This window comes from Phascolarctos cinereus, unplaced genomic scaffold, assembly GCF_003287225.1.
Source record: "Phascolarctos cinereus isolate Bilbo 61053 unplaced genomic scaffold, phaCin_HiC Scaffold_5;HRSCAF=322, whole genome shotgun sequence".
Lineage (NCBI taxonomy): Eukaryota > Metazoa > Chordata > Mammalia > Diprotodontia > Phascolarctidae > Phascolarctos > Phascolarctos cinereus.
Window position 1 is genome coordinate 10,944,736 of NW_027555958.1, and position 23,482 is coordinate 10,968,217.

At 40.0% G+C, this 23,482-nt stretch overlaps 2 protein-coding genes across 12 annotated transcripts in view; one reads left to right on the plus strand and one right to left on the minus strand.

Annotated features, from left to right (window-relative positions):
- Nucleotides 1-23,482, minus strand: part of GIGYF2 (GRB10 interacting GYF protein 2) — a 162,318-nt gene that overhangs the window by 64,035 nt on the left and 74,801 nt on the right. For 9 of the 10 annotated variants that reach the window (XR_013486773.1, XM_078154640.1, XM_078154638.1 and 6 more), the window contains 2 exons: nt 22,730-22,844; nt 21,106-21,146 (listed from right to left, as the gene is read on the minus strand). Coding sequence is in view for 9 of the 10 variants with exons in the window: in XM_078154640.1 (XP_078010766.1) it covers nt 21,106-21,146; nt 22,730-22,844 (156 nt within the window). In the remaining variant the exon portion in view is untranslated. The remainder of the gene's footprint in view (nt 1-21,105; nt 21,147-22,729; nt 22,845-23,482) is intronic. The other variant, XM_078154642.1, reaches the window with a different exon arrangement.
- KCNJ13 (potassium inwardly rectifying channel subfamily J member 13) lies at nt 8,273-12,844 on the plus strand. Of its 2 annotated transcripts, none has more exons than XM_020972096.2 (2): nt 8,273-8,750; nt 12,222-12,844. In XM_020972096.2, the coding sequence occupies exons 1-2, from the start codon at nt 8,294-8,296 to the stop codon at nt 12,842-12,844; spliced, it is 1,080 nt and encodes a 359-aa protein (XP_020827755.1). In that variant the 5' UTR covers nt 8,273-8,293. The 2 variants fall into 2 exon arrangements, with proteins under 2 accessions (XP_020827755.1, XP_078010770.1); XM_078154644.1 differs by having other exon boundaries at nt 8,294-8,514; nt 12,222-12,282.

The window sequence follows — 23,482 nt, forward strand, 5'->3', positions numbered from 1 at the left end:
ACTGGGCAGGGTTTTTCTACCATGAAAAATAAAATAAAATGTAGTGTTGGCCTTGGCCTGGTCTAATTGAGTGGACTTCCTAAGGAGAAAGAGCAGTGAAAGGGCACCTGTGTGCATGTTTGACCCACAGCCAACAGTGGTGTTTATGGAAAACTTCAGACAGAGCAAAAGAGGCCCTCGGCCAACACAATCTACAGCTGCGAAGCTTGGAGCCTACGAAAGACCACTTTCAAAAAGCAAAAGGGGAATTATGGGACAGAGATATATCAACTTGTTAGTATACAAGGTTTCTACATCAGATGCCAAATAATCTCAGCTATTACTTGTTGCAAGATGTTTTATACACACACACACACACACACACACACACATATTTTTTTAAATGTGTATGTCTTCCTTTTATGTTCAATAACAAACCTGAATGTCAGAGAACTGAGGGGTAAGGAGTATCAGACATTCCAGAAAGTATTACCTTTTAATAGTCTAACATGCCTGGTTGTTTATTTTTTAGGGGGCAGGGGTGGGGAGGGGAAGAACCCTGTGATTTCATGAGTATAGGGACCTATTTGACCAAAAGAAAACCAGCCACTTCACTGCTCCTTAGCTTAAGAGAGATGCAGGGGGAACTGAGGTGAAGGGATTTGCAGAGTCACACACTCAGTATGTCAGAGACAAGACTTGAACCCAAGTCTTTTTAAGTCCCAAGTCAGCACTGCCTCTTTCTCGATCCACCTCAATGTGACCCCAACAATTACATTTAACACAGAGCCTGGGATTGGCTAGGAATTAGCAGTGTGGTTAAAGGTAAAAAGTTACTGTTGGGGCTGTTTTAGGCTTGGATATTTTGAGGTAAAGAGACTGGCCTTGGAGAAAGTAAGACACACTGGGACAGCCCTGGGCCCAGAGTGGAATCTTGGCGGCCCTCAGAATCCTTGTATGCTAGCAGGGCAAAAGGCAAGCCCACATGAAGAATGGTATGAATGCACATGTTTAAAGACCACTGGGGGAGAGATTCTAGCTAGGAAGGAAACACAGAAGAAGCTAGGGCACAAAGACCTTGGGCTTCACTGTATAAATGCAGCTGATCTGGGTTCTTTGTGACTAGGCAGCTCTATATCATCCCAAAACCAAATCAATCCAAAATAACCAGGGGGTCACACTGAAATGTGACAAATGAGAGGCTTCAAAACTCCTGAGACAGTCATGGAGTACAGACTGAAGAGTCATGCTGGGCCTTAACCAATACTTTAAATGTCAGTCTACAGTAGTGGGGAGCCTCTTGAAGTTCAATGTGTCCTGTCGCTAAAGGGTATCCCTTGTCAGGAACATACACACATTTCCACTTCTCTCAGAAAACTGACACATACAATAGATGTGGCACTCTCAGAGTCTGCGTGACCTGTGTTCCAGACTGCCATTATCTCCACATTGAGCTTCTAGGAAGACCTTCTCTTTGTAGTGTGGCATTTAGTTTTGACACATCTGGGAACCTTTTTTATATTTTCCTGAAATAATGTGGTAATTCTGCACTTAAGGGACACCTCTCTATTATGTTTTATTTTCTCTAATTTGTCTTCCAAATCCTGTCATTTTTATCTGCATTTTTTCCCATCATCTTTTTCCAATTCCTTCATTTTTCTGAGGTGGTTTTTTCCACCTTGAGTTCTACTACTTTGCCATCTTCTGTAGTAACTGGGCTCTTAGCTGCCTCCACTGAGACTTTAACTTTCTTTACGCCATTTCCATGCATCTCCACTGCAGGCTTCCCTTATCTTAGCTCTATTCAGATTGCTGCGGATTCCCTGTCAACTGAACATGTATGCATCTCTCAAGGTGTTGTTGATGCTGCCCTCATTACACCATTTTAGATCACCGTTCCTCTGGTGCTCGTTACTGCTTTTCCTACACCACAAATTAAAAAAAAAAAAAACAAACAGCACTCAGCTCCAGTTACCTTATTTTCCAAGTAAGGCCATTTCTGGAAATTCTGTTACTTTTCAGGATCTCTACTCTGACTTACAAGAGAGGAACCTGTCATAAGGAAGAAGTTCATTTGTTACCTCCCAATTGTCTTCTTCCAAAAAATCCAGTTCCTGGTCTAAAATTTGACAAGACTCAAAAATATCATTCAAAGAGTTCAGAATTCTGTAAAATAAGTACCAGTTTCATATAATGGTTTTTTTTTTTTAGGCAACTGGGGTTAAGTGACTTGCCCAGGGTCACACAGCTAGTAAGTGCCAAGTGTTTGGTCTGAGGCCAGATTTGAACTCAGATTCTCCTGACTTCAGGGCCGGTGCTCTATCCACTTTACCACTTAGCTACCTCATAATGTATTTCCTTGTGCCTCAAGATCTCAAAGTTTACATTCTAAGACCCTAATATTTCTTGAAGTTGGAACTATCCCTGTTAAAATACAGTATAAAGATCAATAATAAAAATTTATTGGGGTATGATGACTGTGACAGTTAATTTTACTATACGTGATTCCCAATTTCATCCTACTACTATAAGACGCTTACTTGGAAGCCACTTGGCAGTTGGAATCATAAGCCTCTGCCCCACATATTATCTGTTTACGTCACAGCTGCTATAAAATATCAGAATTTATTTTAAAAATCAGCCTGCCAATAGCTAATTATCATTTCTACTACCAAATGAATGAAAGAGGAATGAGTGAAATGATGCCCCACAGGTCCCTTTCCTAGGGTTTTACCTTCCACAATTCAGAAGGTCACATAATATCGATCAGATTTTTAGATGCTGTGCCTGAACTTGTATTGAAATGTTTGGTATTAATTAAACAAAGAGAGAATTAATTTTTTGTTTGTTTTACAAAAAGAGCCAAAGTCCCCAAGGGCCGATTTCACTCCCTAAGGAGCATTACATGGGTCCACATTAATAATTTTCCCAGCAGGTCTCCAACAGCTCGGCCTGCGAGACACAATCAGAGTCTTTGTTCCTCAGATCCTCTTATATAGAAATGTTGGATCAAAGTTCTCACATCAGTAGCTAATAGAGAGGAAAAAAAGTATTGCACTGCAGGTCACAACAAAGCTATCCCCAGAGTTCATTTCAGTGTTGACACGAGCTGGCACACAGAAAATTTCCAGCTAAACACTACTATGGCATTGAGCTGAATTGTCTCTGTCCTGTATACCTTGTTTTACTGAGGATCGCTATATGTGCCATTAAAGCAAAAATTCCTTAAATGCCCCCTGAAGCTGGATTTATAATTGAATTCTTCAGTTCTTCTACAAAGAAGTCATTGGACAGGTTAGGTCTTAGATATTACTATACTGAACTATAAATGTATTGAAAGGTTTTCCCCAATGATCTATTACTACCAGGACAACACTGGAACCCATAATAGCCATTCTAACTAGGAATGGCACTTGAAAAAGAGATAAAAGTTAACATCTTGGCCTATTTCTAACCCTAAATTCTAGTTCTGGCTTTATCACCAACATGACTGTGGATTCTGAATCTTACATATGTAAAATACAGAAGCTAGATTCAAAAATCTCTTCCAGATCTTTGATTACAACATTCTTCTCCAAAATAAACCTTATCTGAAGTGATAGAAGAAAAAAATAATAATAAAGTGATAGAAGAAAGGGAGGTCTTGTTAGTACAAGTATCTTGTACTTTAACCTACAATAAAAGAGAAGACCAAATGGAAAGTTGCAAGGAATTTTATACCTTTGGACTTCCAAATAAGACCTAAAGTAAGATTATGCACAACTTACTAAAGTCGGATTCTGATTAGAGAAAAAAATGCACCCCTTCTCCAAGTCAGTTTTGGAGGATTTCTCTAGGGCTGCTAAGGTTTGTGTTGGGTAAAGAAAGACCTCCTAACAAACGAGCATTCTTTTCCACATGATCAGAGCTAATTGGCCCCCCTGCAGACTAAGTGACCAATCACATCAGCTTCAGAAGAAACCAGCCCCCACTGCATTATAAACAGAGGAATGTGAACTGTAAACCCAGTTCAACAAGAGAGCCCTACAAACCAGACTTGTAGATAGGGCTGTCTGCCTAAAGAGAAATACCCCTCCAAGACTCCCTAAAGAGCCACATTTCTGCACATTAGCCAAAGCTTCAAAACAGTTGGTAAGTATTTATCTATTAAAAATTATTAATTGGGGCGGGGGGGGAGGGTGAAGGGGAGTGGTAGGCAGAAAGGTTAGGGTCATAATTAGTTATGTGGAATATGGGTAATTCTATGAAAACATTTCTTTTGAAATATCAGAAATGGGATAGCCCAGTTGAAAATATTCCTGGAATTTCTCATCACCTCACTGAATACATGCCTATATCTGATTATGATTCAGAAACTTCACTTGGGAGAACAGAACAAGTCACTGGAAGGAATTAAAAAGACTTTTTTTTTAAGATTATGCTTTGCTTTTTTACTCAGTAGGGGTAAATTACGTGAGTAAAAACTCCTAAAATGGACAATGACAAAGGACTTAAATGCTCGCATAGTTTTTATTTTCAATAATGGATACTCACACACATACACACACACTCTCTCTCTTGCTCTCTCTTTCACTACCTATACCCTAATTTTAATTCACTATTTAAGTTGATGGTTAATATTGGAATAAAAATAGTTATTCCTATAAAGGAGACAAAAAGTAAAAAGGACACGAAGCTTATTAATTGGTCTGAATAGGCTCTTATTTTGTAGATTTTATCAAATGTGCAAAAAAGAAGATTGGTATACAATTCTCAATAAAGTCTTAACTGTACTGAGCCAGTTTATAACAAACGTGAATAAAACTGATCAACTAAGATGATATTTATTGTTATGACTTGTCTTTAACATGTAGTGTGAATTACAGTATTTTAAACCACGGCAGAGAAGACATTATTTCAGAACTTTAGCTGGAAGGGTCTAACAGTCCTTTATTTTAACTCACCAAAGTAGTAAAACACACAACCACACACACACACACACACACACACACACACACACACACACACACTTGTGTGTACGAAATCTTGCTCTATCCACTCAGATAAAACTCTCTCAAAATTTCCTTTCCACTACTTATTTCATTACAAGCATTTTAGCTGATGGAAATCATCTAAGCAGAAGTCAATAACGACATCGACATAATATTCATTCATCCTCCCTTATTCAATCAAAATATAACTTACTGAATGACAGAATCCGCTAAAGGATGAAGTACTTTGCAGATAGTACAAAAGGGGGCAATCTTTGATCACAATCACATACATATATATACATACATACACACACACACACACACACACACGCGCACACACACACACACACACACTGATCACTAGAGACAAATTACAAAATAGTGACTTATACAAAATACAGATAAGCAGCACACGGGCTTATGGGGACACGGAACATGATCCAGAGCATGATGTAGAAACAGAAAAAACCACAGAGATCACGGCAGAGTGGAGAAAGCGCTCAACTCAGTGCCAGAAGACCAGAGTGTGACAAATTCTTTCTGACTCTGTGATCACAGGCAAGTCTGCCTCTATTCCCTTAAATGTAAAATGAGGGTAATTATCACAGCAATTCCCTGGAGCTGTGTTGAGGATGAGTTGCTTTGCTGACTTTAAACTGTCCTCCATTTCATTTGCTGTCCTGCCCAAATCACCCTGAACAAACCCAGGCCCCAGAAGATGAAGTGACCTATGCAGGGTCATACCCACAGCAACAACTGAGGCCAGAGCCCAGTGCTGCCAGCGATGCAGGACGTGGCTTGGTGCGTCTGACTCATCAGACAGCAAAGGCCCCAGAGTCTTCAAAAGTGAAAGTCACCCTAGAGCATGATGTCAGGGAAACTCCTTAGCAAGAAAAAGAAATACTTAAACTGTCTGAGCAAATGAAAGAACAGAGACAGGAGCAGGATGGTAGGGGACACAAAACTGTAGGAAGAAGATGATTGAGGAACTATGCTGGGGTGGGGGATGAAGAAGACACAATTAGAATTCAAGTGGCAGAAAACTCTGATTTCTTAAATAAACGAATTTCGCGATTAGGAGATAAGAAAAAAGCTTAAAAAATTGACAAGTTAGACTAAGAAGGATGAAACCTTTCAGCAAAAGGCCACGGCTTCAATGAGTAACGCTGGGCCCTGGGCTCTCTAACGCTGAAGGTCCCCCAGGCCTTAAAGTGTGAGGATGTACACCACGTTAGCAGGTTCTTTACCCTGCACTTTACTTTCATCCATGGATGATGCCGTTTCTGCTAATCACGTCTCTCATACATATACGTGTCCCATCAGCCTGGCCAGTCAAGCTCCAGAAAGTCAGGGGCTGGGTCTTTATTAACTAAACTCTGAATCTACCCCTTCTGCTCTCTGCACATAGGAAGTATTGAACTGATTTATGCTGTATGCTTCTGAACCAAGGAGGTCTAAGCGTGAAAATAAATTAACTGAAGAGTTAACTCTGGTCCTTGTAAGAAAAATTCTGATGTAAGTAAGGTGGAACAGAGTGTACAGACTGAAAAACAACATGCAAATCAGCAGTATCTGCACTGAAAAATTACATGTATACCCAAAAGGATGATTGAAGATAATGAGCTATTTCATAGTATATTCTTCCATGAAGAAATATTAAAGAAAATGAAAGCAAACCTAAGTAGAGGGCCAGGGTCAAAATCTAATAAAATTATGCTTAATAAAATCACATGCTGACACAGACTACATTTGTAGCAATATCAGTCACCTCTGGAGAAGTCTTGAACATTCATAAAAATAGCTGAGTATGTGTCTGTGTATAAAATACTGCGTATGGTGCCTAGTAAAATCAGTCATTAAATAATTATGCCAGGGCACCACTAAATAATAATATGACAGACTTTTATAACCATTTTTATGTCAAGGGTCTAATTACTCATTAACATGTAATCTTCATTATACTTTGAGGATGACATCAATGCTTTTAACTGTGTTAATGGACAATCTAGCATTAAAAATGTATAAATGTGAAAGTCTAAGCAATCAGTTAACCCTAAATAGATTCATGATGACATCTGGAAAATTAGGGTGCTCTCTTTCTCCTTGTAAATATTTCTGAAACATTTTAAATTGGGGATTCAAATCCAATGGCCCAATAGGAGGACAAAAGGTTTCAGAGACTAAAATTCAGAAAGAAAAGTACAGAAAGATATCAAAGAAGGAGGAATAAATAACTAATCATCTAATAACCATTTTTCAACTGTCCAAGTCAGGCCAATGGCTATAGAGAGCACCCGAAGAGGCCATAGGAGCAGAGTTTGCATGCTGACTGCTTCTGCTAAGAGCCTTCTTAAGCATCCTTATTCCAAGTAAAGGATGTAGAAATAATGACAAGGTTTCTACATAGAGATCATAACGAATGGGCCACTACTGTGATGATGTAATCTTTCTGAAATGAGTATTCAATGGGAAAAAGTCCTCATTTCATTTTCTGTGTGTAGAAGCCCCTTACTTAGCACACCAAAGAAGGACCTGACCCACATAAGGGTGACCCCAGGTGAAACACACCCAATTACGCTTAACAAAGGAAAACCAGATGCCCCAGTGAGAAGCTGCCAATGAAAATGTTCAAACTCCCATGTTATTATATGGTGTCATATCATCTTTATAAAACTGCCATTTCATTAGACTCCTTCATAATGATTCATTTTGCTCAACTTCTGAAATGTGTTGCTCTTTTAAAATATCCAATAGTACTTGTTTAGGACTATTCCCACTACGCAATGAACAGATGTATGAAGCATCGTTATGCTTCATTGCTACATATATTCTTATGTTAACACCTGTCTGCCTCTAGAGTGGGACAAAAAGCTTAGCATGAACCTGTTTCCTAAGTTCGTTGTACGGAAAGCCTCCTTACAGAAAATTCTCAAGGTAGACGTGACATAAAAAAAGCTGATACTGTGTAGAAATTTAACTTCCAAGTAATTCTAGCTTTTTAAATCTAAATATAATAAAGTGACAACAGTCATAATTCATTTAATTTTGATGATTTCTTTTTAGCCTTATTCAAGTTATCGTTTGCCAACTATAGAAAAAGTAATCAAATCAACAAGTATTTAATGAATACCTATTATGCAAAAGACATTATGTGAAATGCAAAACAAGCTAACTGAATGGTATAGATAAATTAAGTGTCAGAGCTTAAACAGGGAAAGTATCATTTTGGGCTGGTGTGTTTGTGCAAGACTGTATGTTAGTGGGGGCTGTCAGAATCTTTTCATGTTGACTAACCATCCGCTACCAATAGATCTTCTGGTTTCAGAGCACAACAGTCCAGAATGGATGGCGCTAAATATATGACTCCACTCCTGACTCAGACACACAAGAGGATAGTAACCAAAGATGGCCACAGCACCCTGCAAATGGGCAAAGCCCCAGGATCTTGCCTCGCCCGGCTCCAAGACGTGTGGGGACTCCTAATAGACATGCGATGGCGATGGATGTTACTGATCTTTTCTGCATCTTTTGTGCTTCACTGGCTCGTCTTTGCAGTCTTCTGGTATGTTCTAGCAGAGGTGAATGGCGATATTGGGATCAACCATGACAAACCACCTGAAAACCACACCATCTGTGTAAAATACCTCACCAGTTTCACAGACGCATTCTGCTTCTCAGTGGAGACGCAGCTCACCATTGGCTACGGGACCATGTACCCCAGTGGTGAATGTCCCGGAGCAGTTTTCTTACTGGCCACCCAGATGCTCCTGGGAATCATGCTGGAGGCCTTTATCACAGGTAATTTTCTTTGTTCTCTCAAAAATGTGACCAAGTATTTGGGAAGTACAGGAAATCCATGTAACACAGAGAAGGATTTGCCTCTGGGATGTGTTCTCATTAGGAAGAGAGTTTCCAGGGGACAGGGAGAAGAAAAGGGTTTCCCTCCCTCCCTCCAAGTGAGAGAAATAGTAATAATTCTATGCTAAAAACATTCTCATCCTGAAGAAGCTGCCTTGCTAGTAAATCCTAACTCTTATCAAGTTCCACAGGGATGCCACAGTCTTTTCAAGAAAGCCAAATACGTCTTGTCTTTGTATGTACAGGAAAAAATACTTTGTGTTATTTTCATCATATCCCCTGGCTTGAAGGAGTGAAGGGTGTAAAAGAGACCAAACAGCATAGCAGCTAAGAAGGAAGACTGGCATCTCGATCGCCCAAACCTAGGAGCCCACAATGAGATGCACTCCTAGTTGGGAAGACATAGCTTCCAAATTGTGAAATATGGCTTCCGCATCTTAATTGTAAGCAAAAATTCATTTTTCGATTTTCTCCAATTAAGTCAGAATTTCCCTCCGATTTAATCTGACCCTCCACTGGGGACACAGTACCAGAGTCAGTATTACACGACAGAGACTAAATCCAACACCCACCCTAGAGAAAAATCCACTAGAAACTAGGTTGCAAAACTACCTGTTCAAAAAGGCCATGGGGAAGTGCTTCAGGGAAGGCAGAGACCCTTACCAGGACTAACACTCTGCTGGTAAACGTGCTTCTCAACAGACAAGAGCCCTTTCTTCTAGATGCTTTTCTCAGTCCCTTGGAGAAGTACTGTGTGAAGAGTCAGGGGACATGGATTCAGGTCCTTGGCCTGCTGTGATCTTTGGCAGATCGGGCAACCAGTCCACGCTTTAGTTTGGCACCTGGGCAGCAATCAACACCTAGGCTCTCTAAACTCTTGACACTATTTATCTACACCATTCAGGTAGCTTGTTATGCATTTCCCATAACGTCTTTTGCATAACAGATATTCACTAAATACTTGTGGATTTGATTACTTTTTCTATAGTTGGCAAATGATAACTTGAATAAGGCTAAAAAGAAATAGTCTGGTTTCAAGGACTTTAAAAGCCTTTAAATTAATATAAGCTCTAAAATAGATGTTTTCACAAGGGAAAAAACCTTGGCTTTCAGAGGTGATAATACTCCCTAAGCTCATTCACAGCAGTACCACAAAAAGAATATGGTACAAGCCTATCAATTTCAGTGAGAAATTATGGTGCCTCACCCTTCATGGTGGCAGAGCAAAATTTGAAATCAGGCCCTCGAACTCCGAATCCAGCACTATTTCAATATACTCTCCCTATCATGAAGACCATTTGACTTAAAATAAAGCTCTATTTCAGCTTTAAGTGTCTGGCAACTCCCAAGGGCCTTTCCCTTTACCAGCTGCTCTTCTCCTCTTGCCCAACATACAGAAAGAGAGACAAATCAACAGTTTCCTAACAATAAATGCGGTGGTCTTCAAAGTGGGGTCCCCAAAGGGTATGTAACCAAAGAGAAAGACAGCTCTCATACAACCATACTTGCCCTCATCCCCAACAATCTCTCTACTATATAAGGTATCTCCTTTAGGTACATACCAGTCTCTCATTTGAAGTAGGGTGGTGACCCTTCAGGGCACAGAAAATTCCAACCCTGTCTCTATGGCGCCACCCCCACCCCCACCCCCGCTCCCTCCCTTACCTCTGCACTGAGGCAAGGAAGAGCCCCATCACTCTCCATTTTGAGCAAACCAGGGTTAATCCCACAGGCCAAACCCTCCTCTCTTCCAAACTTCCCAGCTACTATCAAGGGCATAACCATATTTCCAGTCATGCAGGTTCTCCCAAGCTCCAGGTCCATCCAGACACCTCACTTTGGCCCCTCCCACTCATCCAATCAGTGCTGATTCTTCATTACTGACATCTGGCCCCTCTTCCTACTGACCCAGCGATCACTCCAGCTCAGGACCTCATCACATCTTGCCCGGGCTCATACAACAGCCCCCTAATTGGTCCATCTGCTGCAAGTCTTTCTCCTCTCCAAGTGATCCTCCCCCACAGCTCACAGACGAAACCATCTCACTACCGTTCTCCAAACTCCAGAGGGTCCCTATTGATTCTATATTTAACAATGCCTACTTGGGGGAAAGTTTTATAACCTATACAATTACTGATGGAGTAGTACGTGTATAAGGTATAAATAAATACTCATACACTTGGGAGGGGCACTCAAAATAAGTTTTTTACCAATCAGGGAGCACTCTAAAAAAAAATCTTTTAACAATATGGATCTACAGTCAAAAAAGTTTGGAAAATATTGGTGTAGTGGAGTCTTTTTAGAAGTCCTACCTGTGTAACCTTGGTCAAGTCACTTAACTTCCCAAGGCCTCAGCAATTTTCTAAGATTACAAACCACAGATCAGTGGGGGCTGGATGGTCCCTACACTGATGAAATCAGAGGTCACTGCCCCCACCTCCAAATCTAAGAAATGAGGAAAAGGGAATTTTCCCATTCCCAATAAACAAAAGCAATTTTATTCATATGAAAAAGATCTCCATTTAGATCAGATCTGCACCACTTGGCAGTAAGGAGAGGCCAAAATTAAAATAGGCTAAACTTCTTCAGGCCCCAGATAGGCTTCTAGCGGCTCACTTTCCAAGTAAAGGTATAATGATGGTTGGCTGCTGCGAGTCATGGGACAAACAGAAGAGAGTACACAGTGGCAATCCACGACAGGGACAACATGACTAGGGGAAGGCAGGTTAAGCGGGGCACAGACAAAGCACTTGTTACATCTTTACTTTCTTTTATAACCTCTACATTTTCCACAAGCCACCTGAAATCCTTTGGTGGGTCACAAGCGGCCTGCAAACTATATGTTGTGCAGATCTGATTTAGATCTATAGTAAGAACATATACGCCAAGAAAATCTATTTTCTTTCTTTGAAAAGTTTTGACAAAACATGTACTTACTAACACACAAATTGTTTCCAGGCCCTACTTAAAAGGTTTACATTCCCAAAAAAGTTAAACAAAATCAATTCCAAGAGGTAGTACATGACACTTAAAATCTAGTTCCTAATCTATTCTAAAAAACGATACCTAAAGGGACAGCTAGGTGGCTCAGTGGATGGAGCACTGGCCCTGGATTCAGGAGGTCCTGAGTTCAAATCCAGCCTCAGACACATAACACTTACTAGCTGTGTGACCCTGGGCAGGTCACTTAATCCCATTGCCTAGCCTTAAAAAATAAAAAATAAAAAATAAAAAAAAAGGACAGTTCCCCACCTGGTTAAAAAAAAAAAAGATACCTAAAATACAAACAATTCCACACCTAACCCAATGTAAGAAAAAAATACCGAAAATACATCACTTGGTAAACTAGTTCATAAAAGTTAGTTAGAATTAATGATAAGTCTGTAACAAAGTCAACTGTTTCTAATTTAGGTGCCTTTGTGGCAAAGATTGCCCGTCCAAAGAACAGAATTTTCTGGATCCGCTTTACTGACTTGGCAGTAGTAACCCACATAGATGGCAAACCAAATCTGATCTTCAAAGTGGCCAACACTCAACAAACCCCACTCACCTGCGTCCGGGTTTCTGCCATTCTGTACCAGGAGCGAGAAAATAACCAACTCTACCAGACCAGTGTGGACTTGCACCTTGACAGTATCAGCTCCGAGGAGTGTCCGCTCTTCACCTTTCCACTGACCTACTATCACCCCATCACACCCTCGAGCCCTCTAACTGCTTTTCTCCAGCATGAAAATCCTGGACACTTTGAATTAGTAGTTTTCCTCTCAGCTATTCATGAGGGCACGGGGGAAATATGCCAAAGGAGGACATCCTACCTACCGTCAGAGATCATGAAGCATCACTCTTTTGCCTCTCTGATGACTCGAGGTTCCAAAGGGGAATATATTATCAAAATGGAGAATTTTGACAAAACTATCCCTGAACTTCAAACTGCTATAGTCCCTAAGAGCCCAAACAGGACTGACATGGGAATCAATATTAATGGACAGCACATTGATAACTTTCAGATCTCTGAAACTGGGCTAGCAGAATAGATTCAGACATGGCTACATTTAAAATATATATTAAACTACTTAACTGGATGTGCAGCTGCTTTCCCCTCATCATCGCTCTCTCATTATCTTTTTCTTCAATTACAGCGTGGCATGCAAAGCATGATATATGACCACATAAACTGAGACTGATGGATGAATTAACCGCAGACACTCTGGTAACATAGAACCTGGGAAAGTAAGAATTCTACCAGCTGATTTCACTAAACTGATCAAAGCTACAGTGACTGAAACAAATATTATACAGACTTCATTTCTGTTGACATTTAAATGAGTTGATATTTTTTGTAAAAGGCAATGAATTCAAGAAAGTAACCTCCAAAAAAAAGAAAGCCTACCCATAGCAATTCCATTTAAATCTATAAATTAATGTAATACATACAATTCTAATTTGAAGCAACTATATGACAAATTCTCCTTGGATATAATGATTATGTTATACGAATTATCACACTTTTCAGAAAGCCAGGAAGATCATTAAGTACTGGATTTAATTTTTAAAAGTTAATAATGAAATTCATAAGGACATGAGACTTTTAAGTGTTTAGAGAATTTTTATGAAGGCAAATTAGACCTAATTCAAAAAGCTCTAGTAAAAGACAAAAGAAAAAAAATGACCCTGTAGAGAGTGTTTTTAAATTAGTAGCAAACTATTTGGGACATAAGAAATAATGATACGTGTGCTTTGTATCTTTTGTCAGAATAATATTTCCCTGACCATGATACGTAAAAATGAACCAATATTAGGGCTACAAAAAAGAAAACTTACTAAAAAGAAAATAACACTCATTACACCTATGTACATTATTTAAAAGACCTAACTACAGTCTTTATTCTAACATTGCGTGATTTTTTTTTTTACAGAAATGAGGGTTTACAATTTAACATTTTCATTTTTCCTACTGAGATTTATTATTAAAGATGGAAGGCAAGTCAATATAACCTAAGAAACTTTGAAAAACCAAAACCAGACTTTTATTAGAATTATGGCTTCACTGACTTAAAGCTGGAAAGAACTGTAGAGATTATGTCTCGTCCAACCACTTCATTTGGCAGATGAGCAAAGACAGGCAGAGAAAAGTTAACCAATTCTCCACGCCATACAGGTAACCAGTGTAAAGATGCACGCAGAGGTGCTCTGGTTCCAAGACTGCACCCATGAAAGCAAATACTATGAGCAAACACTATCTCTTGCAAAAGTTGGAATCAAACCAACAAACTGAAAATGACATCATCATGGTTTTCATTTTAAGGAAAAGATACAAATGATTCCATACTGTAACTAAATAGGATATGTTCTAACCCTGTGTTAAGGATTAAAAAAAAAATTTAAGGATTAAAACAGATAACATTTAAACATAACACTGCTACAGACTGGCAAAGGAGGAATATTATCCAGTTTGAATATTTACATATCAAAGAATTAAGAACAAAATTTCCTTTTCTAAATCTAAAGCACACAGATTCTTCTGAAAACACAAAAGATCAGTGGGACATTGGACTACATGACCCTCCGAAATCCTTCCGACTCTATTATTCCATGATACCTACATTTTAATCATCTCACTCTTAAGTATAGCTGTGTCTGTTCTTTTCAATGATGTATTAACTTAGTATTTGGACGTTGTACCTATAAACTAAATTAATGTAGGAGGGAATAAATTAATTACAAGTACAATGCAGACCCATGAAAGTATCAGAGAATCATAAGATCAGCCATCCAGTCCAAACTACATCTGAAAAAGAACTGTCGCTAAAACCTGCCAAGCAGTCATCCAAAACTTTGCTTGAAGACCTCCTAGGAGAAGGAGCTCACCAAGTCTGGTGTCCATTCTATTGTTAGACAATGCTAACTGTGAAGAAAGTTCTCCTTAGAACCCATCCAAAATGTGCGTCTTTGCAATCTCTAATTCTGCCCTAGCAGGGATAAGAATCCCTTTCCAGGTGACAATCTTTCAAATGCTTGAATAAAGCTATTCCACCTGCCAAAAAGCTACCTCCCACACTCTCCTACCCCTCAGCCTGAGGCTTCTGGTCTCCAGTTAAAACCATCCTTCAGACCTAACCTCACATGGCACAATATCTCAGGACATTCATCAACCTATCGATGTCTGCTAAAATATGATACATAGTATTCTGCACACGGTCTGACCAGAATAAAGTGTAATGGCAGTGTTATCTCCATATTCTTGGAAGACAGAATACTCAATGTAGCCAAAGACTATATTTAGTGGCAGCCAGGTCACACTGTTGAGTTGTATCCACCTGCCAGTCCACTAAACCCCATTCTATCCCATCTTGTTCAGTCTTCTTCATGGTCTAATCATATCTTCCCCATCTTGTACTTGGGAAGATTTTTTGAAACCAAGCATAAGGCTGCTTTTATCTCTATTACATTTCATCTTAGTTTAATTTGGTCCAATTGGTTCTAACCTGTTTAGATCATTCTGGATTCTAATTATTCAGTATGTTACCTAGTCATACCAGCTTTTGTGCCATTTGCTAATTTGACAAAGAGAACACCTCTCCCTTTATCCAAGTTACTGAGATAAGTCTAGATCCCTGTACCATCTCACTGAAGTCCTCCTTCCACGTTTTTATCTAAATGTTAAGTACTCTTTGGGTCAAGCCAGAGAACCAATTCTGAAACTAACTTCATTATCATCTAGCACATCTCTCCCCATTTTGTCTGTAAATATAAGAAACTTGATCAAATATTTTGCTAAAAGCCAGGAAAACTTTATCTGTAGCATATCCCTATCTATTGACTTAGTAACCCTGTCAAAAAAAGATACATTAGTGTGGCATGTCTTCTTCCTAATAAAGCCATGCTGTCTTGGATCATTACTTCCTTTTCTAGTAAATCTGTCTCAAATCTGACTCTCATAGACCATTCTTCAATCATCCTAATGAATAAAACCTTGCACTCTTTTCTTGACATATACTTTAAAATTTCTTTTCAACACTAAACTACACCTCAACTTATAAAATGAGAATGCACAAATTCTATCCTTCCAAACTCTCACGAGGAGTTATTATTCCACCCACCTCGCACCCTTGGAAGTCCCTACTATTAAATTTACATGGAAAAAGAAACTGGAGGAAGATGAATATTGCATTAGTGATGACCAAGCAAGGACAGGACACAGGTTTAGAATAGTACATGTCAAGTTAAAGCAAGGAGCTGTAGATTTAATGCTTGCTGAATTTTTTTTTAAACAGAGGCAGGATGAAAGTGGCAAAGAGAAAAGGCCTGGCTTAAAGACTATAGTAATAGCTATTTGCCATTTGAAAAGTTGTTTTTAGTTTGTTTTAAGGATATAGTAACAAGAGGCTTCTATCCTAACACAAGATTACTGGAATTACTGACCAACAGAGATTCCTAATTAGAAAGTAGTATCAGATGCACTGAGCAGCTAGGGGCCCAGTGGATAGAATGCTAGGTCTAGAGCAGGCCTGCACAACACATGGCCAGCAGGCTGCCCCTCAAAGCAGACCACAGGCCAGATGTTGTGCAGATCTGTTTTACAGCCTCACATTTTTCACTGGCCACCCAAAATCCTTTGGCAAGCCTGGTCTAGAGTCAAAAAGACTCATCTTCCTCAGTTCAAATCTAGCCTCAGAATATTTTGAGCTATGTGATCCTGGGTGAGATACTTAATCTTGTTTGCCTCAGTTTCCTCATCTGTAAAATAAGCTGGAGAAGGAAGTATCAAATCACTCCAGTATCTTTGCCAAGAAAACTCCAAATGGGTCATGAAGAGTCGGACACAACTGAAGACAAATGAAAACAAACCAAAAGCACTTGGATTATGAAAAATATAACTGCATCTTGACACTTATATTGAAAGCCTTCCCCTAGTCAACTAAAAGGCTTTCTTTGACATTATTTCCTTTACACTCAACCCGTAACCAAGTAAGGAACGAGGTCCAGGATCATAACCTTCCCTCTATACAATGTGCATCATACCCATAAGAGTACACACCAGGGAGGCAGGGGACGTGGAAGAGGGAGCCAGGTTAACAGATTCACACACCGCCTTCATTCTAACAAAGTCACCAGTCAACACGGTGCTACCTTGTCTGCATTTGTGTCTTACTTCTTTACTACAAGAATATGTGCTGTGTGAACAGTCAGTGACTCCCCCTCTCTGGAGGTCTCTCAGTAAAAGCCAATGATCAATCATGCGTCAGACATGGTGGACAGGCGAGTCTCGTTTAGGAAGAACTTGGACTCCACATGACCTCTCTCTCAGGTATCTTCTGATTCTGTGAAATATTCTTAAGAGTTCACTATGAATAAACTCCTGGGGGCAGCATAATGAAGCGTTAAGGGCTTGGCTGAAGGTCAAGATACTTATACTTTGCCAAATGAGCTAAAAAATTTGCCTTTGCTAGTAGCCATGTAGCAATCAGAACATTTTCAGTTTCTCAGTACTTTACATCACATTACAAAATCCAATCAGTTTATTAGTATCATTTTAGTCCCTGATATTTACATTACTTAGTATCAACTAAGAAACTTCGTTATGGAATGCACCCTAGTGCTCATCCCATGGGCTCTTAAAGTAATTTCTGTGGAAGGCAACTTTACTGTAGGATGTTTACTCCTGGTTCCATGGTAACGGGCACAAACTGAGTGCCAATTAACAGGCCCCTGAAGGAGCCCCATTCTCTAACCCACAGGCTCTAGAGGGTGGAAAGCCAGCCGGGTTTGTAGTCAGAGAAGCAGAGGTGTCCGTGCTGCACTCTGTGGCTTCCTTGCTCTTGTTCGACCTAAATCCAGGCACCAGGCCTCCCTGGGCCTCCAGTTTCCTCATCTGTTAACGTGAGGGGGCTGGACTCAATGATCTTGAAAATCACTGCCATGTCTGAATCTGGGATATACAGCGAAGTTCTAAACAAGCAGCAGGAAGATGAGCTTTTATTCACCCCCCAAATGTTCCCTATAAGCCCATATTACACTCTAGGAGAAAGTCCTCCCCAATCTTAATATCTCTGCAAGTTCCCAAACATCAGTACTGGGAGGAAGCTACCAATAACTTAACCCTCTTGGTATGTCTAAAGGGAAAGACCCAAGGAGGGAAGCATTTCTCTTTACTTTATTTGCAAAATTACCTTCATGGGATTAACCAAGTATAATTATAACCCTTCCATAAGCTATTTAACTCATCAGAAACTTCTGGCTTTTCCTTATACTTCATTAAACAAAGAGAACATGAATACATTAAAACAAGAAATGGTCACCTATTGATGCTTCAAAGTGGCTGCCAGAATTTCTTAACCAAGTTAGTAACATTGCTCTATCATTTGGAATAATAAAAATGGTATTTCCATTCCCTTATTAATTAACAGTACTGTAGTAGAAAGGATCACAAGCTTAAAAACCCAAAGAAAACCCGGGTTCAAATTCCCCAGACATCTGGGTGACCACAAGCAAGGGCCTGGATTCCCCTTTCAGAACCTCAGTTTCTTCTTCTGTCAAAGGAGGCTATTCAAACCTGTTAAACACCTGCCTGACAGGAGAGGGTTTACATGAAGTGCCTCATCTACCTCATAGGACAACATCAACACCAGCGGCTGTTACTATCATTCATTTTACCAGCACAGAGGAAGTCACTTTGGCCATCTGCAGAGATACGGAGAATCCAAGGCAGTTCGTGCTCCTTCCAACTGTATCTTTCATTTTCCTTCAAATATTAACAGGAAATAGTTTACATTGTGCTTCACGCTTTACAAAGCACCCCACCTTCAAACGCCATGCTGCAGAGGACATTAGTAATCTTCCAAGCCAAACTTCTTATATGACTCATCGAGGGACAGAAGCCCAGTAAGTTTAGGTAAATGCCCAAGGTCAACCAGCCACAAGTGTAAGGTCAGCTCCACTTACTCAGAACCCAGTGTTCTTCTCACTATACTATACTAGTTAGACAGTAACATTTATTAAACACCTACAATGTGCTAGGCACTATACTGCGCACAATACAAACCCTGCCCTCAAGGAGCCCACAGTCTAATGAGGGGAATGGCATTATCACTCAACATTCAAAAGCACAAGACTGACAGTTCTACAACGTGACTCCTGACAAGTTCATTAAAGCCACAACAGCACAGATCATTTGTGACAGGTTTCTTAAATATATGGATCCACTAACCAGAAAGTTTCATTTTGGTCTCTCTTGCCTCGCGTCCATTAAAACCCAGATTAGTAAGATAACAGGGACTGGGATATAAACGACTAAGTAAGGAAATCTGTTCTTGAAAAAACACTAGTCTAGTTGTAACTGGAATCAGAATGTTGCCAAAGTAATTTTCACCTGTCTTTACTTTCTCTTAACAGCAATAACTAGTTACTTTTCAGTCTCCTAACTTAGCACTGCTGTACTGACAATAGCCCTGCCCAAAATGAGCTCACTGAAAAGTGAAGCTGGCACCAGGTCTACCTGGTCTACCACGAACACTCTTCTGTGGGTCGCCATGTCATATCCAGACATCTTAGAGAGGGAAGCAGCGGCTTCCTCCACATACCTCACAGCAAGTGGCATCAGACACTGTAACAAGAATGCTTTGCAGGCTAATACTGGCCAGTTTTTGCTATAAATTCATCTTTTGGTTCCTCACGGCTATAGAAAAAGAACTTTCATTTCTCTTTAAAAACTGAGTTTAGAGCTGTTAAAGAGAGACATCCTACACCAAAAGAGACAATCTTACTTTTAAAAAGTTCCCTAGCACATAAGAAATTACCCAAGCTCATAACAGCAGAAAACTTTCATAACATTGTCTAGACCAGGACTACAGACTTCTCAGTTAAGATGGTCAATGAAATTCCTTCCCTCAAGCTTCAGTTCAAGTCCCATCTTCAGCAAGAAGCCTTTCTACCCCCTACCCCTCTCTTCTAGGAGGCCCTCCCGGGACTCTGCAGGTGTCCTGTGTGCACCCAGTTGTGGGTACATTGTTTCCCCGCTTGGAAGAAGAGCTCCTGAGGACAGGGACTAGGTCTGCTTTTTGTTTGTTTAAATAAACCCAGAGCTTAGCAAAATCGTAATGATATAACAAACACTTAATAAATGCTTACTAACTTGATTTAAGAGCTAACTTCTAGAACAGCCTCAAGGTTTACAAAGCACTTCACATACATTATTATCTTAAGTGATTCTCTGATCAACTCTTTTAGAAAGACTTCTTGTTCAGTCACCTTTGGTCGTGTCCAACCCCTCATGACCCCATTTGGGGTTTTTTGGTTTTTGTTTTTTGGCAGAGATACCAGATGGCTGGCCATTTCCTTCTCCAGCTCAATTTACAGATGAGGAAATTGAGGCAAACAGGGTGAAGTGACTTGCCCAGGGTCACACAGCTAGTTGGTATGTGAGCCCAAATTTGAACTCGGGAAGATGAGTCTCCCTGACTCTAGGTCCAGCACTCCATCCACTATCCACATCTACCCTAGCTGACAGGTACTATGAGCATTATTAATTTCATTGTACAGCTGAGGAAAGAGGCAAAGTGACTGCCCCAAAGTTACACAGCTAGCAAGGCTGAGATGTAAGATCTGAACTCGGGTCTAAAGCCAGCCTTCTGTGCACTCTATCATAATGCCTTTCCTATCACAGCAGTATTTGTAATAATTCCTAAGGCTCCATTTGCCAAAAAGCTCTCACCAAGCTACTTGACCTGGACTCCAGATCATAATCCAGTCCTTTGGTCCAGAATCCATAACTGCTATCCTATTTCTAAACCAGGCCTACAAAACCTGCAGGTGGCCTAAGGATTTCAGGCAGCCCGCAAAAATGTAGAGGAGAACATCCTTTCTATGTAGAAGAAATCCTTTGGCAGGCCATAGGTTGTGCAGGCCTGTTCTAAACTATACTTTTCTAATAGGAAATTGGAAATGTACTGCCCCGTTTTCCAAGTAATCTTAAAGCAAAGCTTTCCAAATGGAAAAAAATTAAACCTCCAAATTTTCCACAAATACTACATACAATCTGCCTCCTGCCCCAACCACCCTTGCCCCAGAAAGAATTGATGCAAACTCACAGTTTTACAAACCACCATGGGATTCAGGAAATAGTTAAAGATCTATTATGAAAACCATGCCTCTACTTAGGAACCTCTACCATGCAGAACACATAGGGAACATAAGGCCAATCTAGTTTGTCTTTCCCTACAAAATCCTAGAATAACTCAAAACTGAAAACAAGCAATTAGAGAATGAAAGTCATAATTCAAACTTCCAAACACCTTACCTGAATCTTTTCGCCCTGGTTTTTCAAACCGTCTGTCTCCCCTAGAAAAACAGAAATAAACTTTTGAACAAGGACTATGAAGCCATATGATAATTTCAACGCCAGTTCTGGTACACACTTTCTTCTTAGCTTAGGACTAACAACGAAAAAGAGGGGTTAGACTCACTAGAAAGGCCAGTTTCATTAAACAATCTGAAAAGACAAGCCTTTAGCTGCTCGACTTCACCTTTAATCCAAAACATTTTTACTAGAGATTACATTATCTATCCTGAGTGACATTAGATGACTGAAAACTAAAATTCTCCAGAGACTGTGGTATCCTATTAGTCTCAGCCAAATATGGGTCTTTGTTTCAGAAAGAAACATGGGGTCATGAAAAAGACCGGGTAACTTCTCAAAGGCAATATACATAGGCTGCTCCCTCCTCCTAGTCAAGGATGGGCCTGATGCGTTGTCTCTTCACAGTGTAAGACGTGTAGACTGATGGACCAGTTCTACTACACACTGTCCATCCAAATGCATATGACAGTCTGGCCAACAGGCTTTCTTCATTCATTTGGTTCATCTCGTGTGGACAGTTGGGTCCATACCCTTCTCAATTATTATGCATCTGGAGAAACACACAGTAGGCCTAAGGAGGATATAATATAGAGAACTGCATGAAGAATATAAGCACCACTTATGACATTGGAATTAAATGGAATATTATTGTCATAAGAAATTCTCTGAATTAAAGAATTTAGAGAAATTTTCTAAGACTGGTATAAACTGTCACAGAGTGAAGTGAACAGAACCAGGAAAATCATTTATACAATGACCACTATAATATAAAGAAAAACAACACTGAAAGACATCAAAACTCAAACCAATTGCATGAACAAACATTACTTCAGAGGACTGATGGTGAAGAATGCCTCTAGCCTTTTGGGAGATGGGTGGTGGACAATACAGACATTTTCAGACAAGGCCAATGTGCTGATCTGTTTTTCTTGAATATACTTGTTTAAAAAAAAAAACAAAGGAAGGCTGGGGGAGAGGGAAAGGAGAGAATCACTGGGAATTGACAACATTTTAATAAAGACTAGAATACCAACAAAACATTTTTAAAGGCTATGTACATAGCAGGAAAAGGATTTCTGCCAGTCACAGAGCAAGAACAAGGGATAACCACTGAACAGCCCACAGACACCACTGGCATCCACACGCTATCAAAAGAAGATGAGGAAAGCCCGTAACCCATCGTCAGGACCCCCCGCGGAGGATTTACATGAGGACATCAACAACAGTTGCACGGATAAGAACGTCTGGATTGGCTGCATTCTGCACAGCTGGAAGGAGCACCTACACGGATGAGAGACCCAACAAGGCACTGACAGAAGAAGGACAGTCTTGCTGAGAACATCATTTGTTAAATGCACAGGAACATTACTCTTCAGGAATATTCTCCTACTGGGTTTATTCTCTCTCTCCTCGCATAACATTAGCAGGTTTTCAGCCCAGACTGCTCCTCAGACTATCAAGCCAATCCAACGTGTGGAGTGACCGCCCCCCAAAAAGAGGAGGGAAGTGAAGGGTTCCCAGGACCCATGTTTGGAGCTGCAGAAGCCACCAGGGCAGGGGTTACCTTTCTTCCCAGCTCTGTGACCGATGCATTTCTCGGCCGCCGCCACCTCGGCCAAATCCACCCTCAATTTCGTCAAAACTTCTTTGGTAAAAACCACCTTCACCTCTGCCTCGACCTGCAAAGACAAAACAACAAACAAACAAAAACAAACAAACAAACAAAAAACCAGAAATAAGTGGCCATTACAGCAAGACGTTCACAGAGCCATCAAAAAAGAAGCTTCTACTCACTGACCTCACATAAAAAAAAAAAAACCTCTTCTGATGACAGGTGGGAATGATCATGTGTCCTGAAAGGGCATATGGATATTTTTCAAAGTTAAATACAAAATGACGGATTTTCAAAATTACTGTATTTATCTATGCATCTTCTCCCTCTTCTGGAATAAATAATCAAAGACTGACTACAAAGAGCATAGGTGTGTCTTAAAACAGCAGAGCCAAAGGCTATATAATAGACTGTATGTCCAACAGACCAATAAATGTTGCTACCACTTAAAAAAATCCACATAAAAAATACTTCTAGACATTAGGCACTTATGCATATTTCAATAAAATGGCAGTACAAATAAATTAAACGGATGATCCTTTGGAATTTCATTCAAAGTGGCTCATAAAAGAAATAAAACTTACATAATACACAAAGATCCAATACAATAAAAGGTCGGGGGGGGGGGGTTTTGGGGCTTTTTTTTTCTTGGTGAGAGCAATTGGGGTCAAGTGACTTGTCCAGAGTCACACAGCTAGTGAGTGT